We start from the raw sequence: 6123 nt of genomic DNA on the forward strand, positions 1-6123 counted from the left end.
GGGGATTTTAGTGTAGGCGAAAAAATACGGGGTTATCCAAAAGAGCAAAAATATTTAGTGCGAGAAATTACGGGCTTAGCGGTTGGGGGGTTAAAATAGAAGTGTTATTATTTAGGTTAAAACGTTTTGATAGGGCAGACACGCGACACACACTTTATAAAAATAGTAAGAAGCACAATTTAAAAGGTCATAAACTCACCAAAGGCCGAGATGAACAGCTTCCCCTAGTAACGGCAGATAACAGGTACATTAATTTATTAAATGCAATTAGGACAGATGTTTGTCTCAACATAATAACCCACCCTAGCTGTAGTCCCGAGTGTGAATTGGATTCAATACAAAATAGCTGTATTGTGTCCAATACAAAGAAATCTTGATAGAGTAAATTATATATAAATTCTACATGTTTCTGTAATTTTTTTTAACAGATTTTTGTTTTTTTTATTTAAAGTTTTTATTATTGAATTTATTAAAAATTGGACTTATTTCGGTGAATTATGCCTAAGAATTATAGGCCTACAATGTAAAATGAATTTCCATGCAAAAAAAAGTAATGCTTTTTTCATGGAAATAGACAGAATTAAAATGCTATGGGGGTTAAGCAGTGTGGTGTCAGTTACTGTATACAATCCTCACTGAGTTGATCAAAAAGAAAGCAAAAAAAACTAAGGAAAGACATTGCTCTCACTTTTTGATACAGTATACAGGAAATACTTATCGGATGTCCCATAACCGGTGGAAAAAACTTTTTGGCCTGATAAATTTGTTAGAAGGGCCACTGGTATCAGTGGTATCAGAGGTATCACTGAATATATATGTATGTATGTGTGTATATATGTGTATGCGTATGTATGTGTATTGTAACAGCTGGCCAAATAAATCACAAGGTTTCGTACAGGATGACAGGTAAATTTGCCCCAGATACAGGTTACACGCAGAGTATTTTTCTGTTTAGTCAGTGTTCCTTTTAACCTGAAGGTGGGGTTGAAGTACCAGGCTTCTTGGCAAGGTGGGAGAGTTAAAGAGGCCCGGGTATGATCAGGTCTAACTCTCTCACCTGAAATGCATCCTGGAAATTAGGCTGGGGATATAAACTCCCAGCCTGCTTATTCCTTTGGCTCTGTCTTGGCTGGTTAGCTGGTAGGAGGTCCAAGGTGAACTGGGAACTGAGTAAAGATACAGACTTTGTTACAAAAGATCTTGGCTTAGGGCTTAGAGTCCTGCACAACACTAGGTTGGGCTGGATTTCTAGTTAAGGGAACTAACAGTGCGTTGGTGGCCAAGTGGCCAGGCTTTATTTTTGCGGTTTGTTTTGTTTTGTTTGGAAATAGTGTTAAGTGAAGTAAACGCTTGATGCACTTAAAACCTGTTGGCCCTGTTTCCTGCTTGAAACACCCCCCGTTGCTACAGGCGATCTTACAGTATGTATGTATATGTAAGTATGTGTGAGTGTATGTGTGTGTTTGTATGTATATATATCTATATATCTATATATCTCTCTTGCAGATGAAGATTTTAAAAATATACATATATAATTTTTCTTTTTTTTTCTTTTTTTGTTTTTTAGGAATATCCCTTGCTTCCTTATTTGATTTTAGTTTTAAAACAGTTTCTCTTTCAACGAGATCTTAACGAAGTTTTTACTGGTGGAATAAGTTCATACAGCTTGATTTTAATGGCAATTAGCTTCCTACAGGTAATTTTTTTTTTTTTTTTTTTTTTTTTTTTTATATATATATATATATATATCTATATCTTACTAGTGGAAGCACTTCATTTTTTGTTTATTCTAAGAAGGTGTGTGTGTTTTGTGAACCACGTTTTAGTTAATTTATGAAGGAAATGTGAAAACCTAGAAATCCCAGCTTTGCATTCAAAGTGTCTCCAGGATCCAGAGCACATATATAAACATAATGTAGCCACTACAAGTTTGTTTGGCCTCTTGATTTCCCCCTTTTTATTACTATCACTTAAGGGTGGAAGAAAAAAAGACAAGTTAGACAATTCCCTCCCAAGATAGAATTTAAGGTCATGCCACACCTCACTCACTAAGGAAGTGAGTTATAATTTAAAAAAGGAGAAAAAAAACATGGATTGTCAAAAAACCACCAAGGAGGTGTATCGCTTTTATGTGGCATTTTTGTGATGTCTTGCCTGGATAATCCCCTTTTTAGAGCTGTCTTGTCATACAAACTGCAGATAATGAAATGGCTGAAACAGACTCTGACCCATGGTCTGAAATATCTGGTTCTGATCTTGGACACTTCAGTCTTTCCCTCTCAAAAGAAACATTGAAGTCTAAAGTTTTGTACATGACAACTCCAGGTGTGTTTCCTGGTAAACTTCTTGAGTTGCATAAGGTTTCTTGGTCTGGAGGTAACTTTATCTGAGATAGCACCTTTTGTCATATTTTAAAGAGAAGTCAAATCTTCATATCAATATTCTGGAGCTTTGATTGACATAAAGATAAACTTAGAAGAAATGTGCGCTCTTCACTTAAATAACTTACCATGGTATAGTAAATTTTCTTTGAACACATGCATTCTTAAAAATATTTTATTACCTTTCATTGACCACTTTTTGCAATAAAAACAGAAGTAAAAGAAAACTCTACTTTCATTCAAAAAAAAGTGTATAAAAATTGCTACACCCAAGGCATTAGGTAATGTTGAAGAGGAAAAATTGAATGTACTTGAACAGTCTAGTAAAATGGACATTCCTAAATTCTGTAGCCCAACCAGATGTAGTGAGAGCATACAAATACAGGGGCTGCTGAACAAGGTTGACCTGACAAGCTGTGGAAGAAGGACAGAGGTTGTCTGCTTGTGTGCCATCCTTTCCACTACCTTCCATAATCTTCCTTGAAATATTATCATGCATAGTTAAGCACTACATGGGATACTTTATTGCTTGCTTATATATAGTTATATTTATGAAGCCTGATATAGATTATAAAAAGGGTTGGTATTTTAACCATTAATTAGTTGTTCTCCTAAAGTTGCATCCTAGAATGGAGGCCAGAAAGACGAGTGAGAATCTTGGTGTTCTTCTGGTGGAGTTCTTTGAATTGTATGGAAGAAAATTTAATTACTTGAAAAGTGGAATAAGGATTAGAAATGGAGGAGCTTATATTGCAAGGGAAGAAATAATGAAAGCTTCGGCAAGTGGTTATAAGCCATCTATGCTCTGTATCGAGGATCCTTTGATGCCTGGTAAGTAGGGAAGCAGGGGTAGGTAAAGGCTCCTATGAGTTTCTGAGATTTACCCCTTTTATTTGCCCTGGTAAATGTCTTAAAGCCGGTAGGTTGAGAAATCCAATGTTCTCAGCTGTCCTCAGAGTAATAGCTGACTGGCACCTGCTTTTCTTGTGTTATGAGATTTATTTTAAATGAAAAGGACTTCAACATGTCAAGCAAAACTGCAGCGTGTACCTGTGAGATTCAGTGTGACTTCAGGTACGAGGGGGCGCTGAGAAGTTCCTGGCTTTGCCTCCTTCCAGATGAAATAGAAAAATGAGTGTGGGAGAATGACAGCCTAATATGTTAGTATGTAACTGTGCAAATATCAGGTCTTTGTGATTCTTAAAACAGTTTTTTCCTTTAGTGAAAGGCTGTGATAGCAGAGGCACAAGCAAGTTTCACGTCATTGGAGTTACGGGCCGTCATGAAGTTTTTGTTTCTCCAGGGAAAGTCAGCAAAGGACATTCACACTGAGATGTCAAACAAACACTGGGAGAGATGTGTCCTTCCTACAGCACTGTCAAAACCTGGATATCTTGTTTCAAGACTGGGCATTTCACCTTTGAAGATGAGCCCTACAGTGGGCGCCCCCAACCTCAACTGACCCGGCAACCTGCGATGCTGTCAATGAGCTGTATATTGAAGACCGGCGAATATCCACAAAAAAGATAGCCCAGATACTTGACGTCTTACGGGAGCGTGTTGAGATTATCACCACTATCCTAGACATGTGCCAAGTTTTTAGCGAACTGGGTGCTGAAATGTTTGAACAGTGATCAGAAGAAGGAATTCAAGTTGAAGCATCCAAAGCTGTTTTGGCCCATTTTGAAGCTGCACAGAACTTTTTGGCTAGGTTAGTGACTGAGGATGAAACCTGTCTCTACATCTATGATCCTGAAACCAAGGAACAGTCAAAGAAATGGCACCACAGCGGGTCCCATCAGCCAAAAAAGTTACGAACCCAGAAATCGGCCAAAAACATTGTGGTGTCCATTTTCTGGGACAAACATGGTATTAAGTTGGTGTACTACCTACTTCAGAGCGCTAGTATCACCGGACAGTATTATGCTAACCTCCTGGACCAGCTGAAGGAGGCAATTAAGACGAAACGTCGCATAAAGTTGACCAAAGGGATACTTTTTTTTGCAGGACAATGCACCTGCGCACATGTCCAACGTTGTGGCTGCCAAATTGAACACCCTGGGTTTCCAATTGGTCCACTGTCTCCTCTACTCACCTCACCTGGCCCTTTCAGACTATTATCTGTTCCTGAATTTGAAAAAACACCTGAAGGGGCAATGTTTTAAGGACATTTCTGACGTCAAAGATGCTCCTGAGAGCTGGTTTGCTGAATGCTGGTTTGCGGTCCAACCAAAGGACTTTTATATGGTCTAGAAAAGCTGCAACTACTCTGTAGCAAGTGCATCAGTCTCAGGGGGGGTTATGTTGAATAAATGTGATATTTCATAACTCTGGCTCTATTCTTTCTGATGGACTTCTTTCTTTTTTCAACCTAACCTACTATGTAACTATCAATCTTTTTCTGGCTACACATTTAGAGCTTACAAATTTGTAATTTTATTTTGGAAATGTATAGAGCGAAAGAAAAAGTAAACTGAGGGTTTTTTTGTATTGATTAATTTACATCAATATGCATTTCCTTCCCATTTTTATACATATGAAAATCACAGTATATATTTTCATATATACATTTTAATATTGGTTATTATATGTAGGATATCATTATCAAATTTGAACTAAATATAATGGCATCCGTTACTAAATTACACGGGGGAACAATTTTAAACACATTTTTTTGTTGACTTCAATTTTTAAGCTTATTTACACTAAAATAGCTATGCTGATTCAGAAATTGCAATTAGTTTTTCTATATTATGTCAGGTTTTTTTCTCTACCACTTATAATAATGTGCTTACTGTAACATGGATTTGTATAGGCTATTCATTTACACGCAAGACAGTGTGGTCAGAGGTTGTGCGCTGCTCTACGTAGTGAAAAAGCAAAATTTATTTTTCTACTTGCACATGTTATTCCTTTCATTCCGATCATGTCCTGCTCTGCTGTTTCTCGTCCTAAGTGCCTAAACAACCCTGATTCATTTTGTTATATCTGTAACAGTTTCACCATTCTCAGTCAAAGGGCAAACATCAGCACATTTTAGAGCAAGCCTATTTAACATGTTTGAAAGTTAAACTTGGTGATCAAGATAAGTCTTGGGCCGCTCATAAGGTGTGCAAACAGTGTGTTGAGGGTTTACGGATGTGGACAAAGGGAACATGTGATAAGATGCCATTCGGTATACCTGGATTGGCGAGAGCCAGGAGGTTACTTTTATATAGTGAATACTTCAGGCTATAACAAGAAAAATAAAAGTAATGTAGAGTATCCTAGTCTACCATTGGCTTTACACCCAGTGGCTCATTCAGATGAAATCCCAGTGCCGATTTTGGTTACACTACCCTCTCTTAAAGAACATGGTTTGGTGATGAACTAGGTGACAACAATCATGAAGAGTTAAAAAAACCCATGAGGAAGGCGAAACAGGTTGGCATAAATAGCTAATATAGCTATATGTCCAAAGTAACCCCTCATATAACAGGTAAATATTTACCTTGTATCTCGTACCTTATTTTGGTTGGAACTATTGAATTAATAATCAATACAAAAGCCAAAGGAAAAAACCCTCTGTTTGCTTCTTCCTTCTCTTTATACAGACCTTAATCTTTAGGGGTTGGCTTGTAGTAGTTTTTGATTCTAAGAAGAAAGTAAAACCATGTTTAGTTTAATTTAGTCTTGCTGTATAGTGTTTTTTGTTATATATATATATATATATATATATATATATATATATATATATATATAT

General features: G+C 36.9%; 1 protein-coding gene across 1 annotated transcript in view; it reads left to right on the top strand.

Annotated features, from left to right (window-relative positions):
* Positions 1-6123, top strand: part of LOC140332066 (uncharacterized) — a 98204-nt gene that overhangs the window by 49734 nt on the left and 42347 nt on the right. The window contains exons 7-8 of the mRNA XM_072413366.1: positions 1568-1696; positions 2999-3212. Coding sequence (XP_072269467.1) covers positions 1568-1696; positions 2999-3212 — 343 coding nt within the window. The remainder of the gene's footprint in view (positions 1-1567; positions 1697-2998; positions 3213-6123) is intronic.

The sequence above is a fragment of the Pyxicephalus adspersus genome, chromosome 5 (assembly GCF_032062135.1).
Source record: "Pyxicephalus adspersus chromosome 5, UCB_Pads_2.0, whole genome shotgun sequence".
Classification (NCBI taxonomy): Eukaryota; Metazoa; Chordata; class Amphibia; order Anura; family Pyxicephalidae; genus Pyxicephalus; species Pyxicephalus adspersus.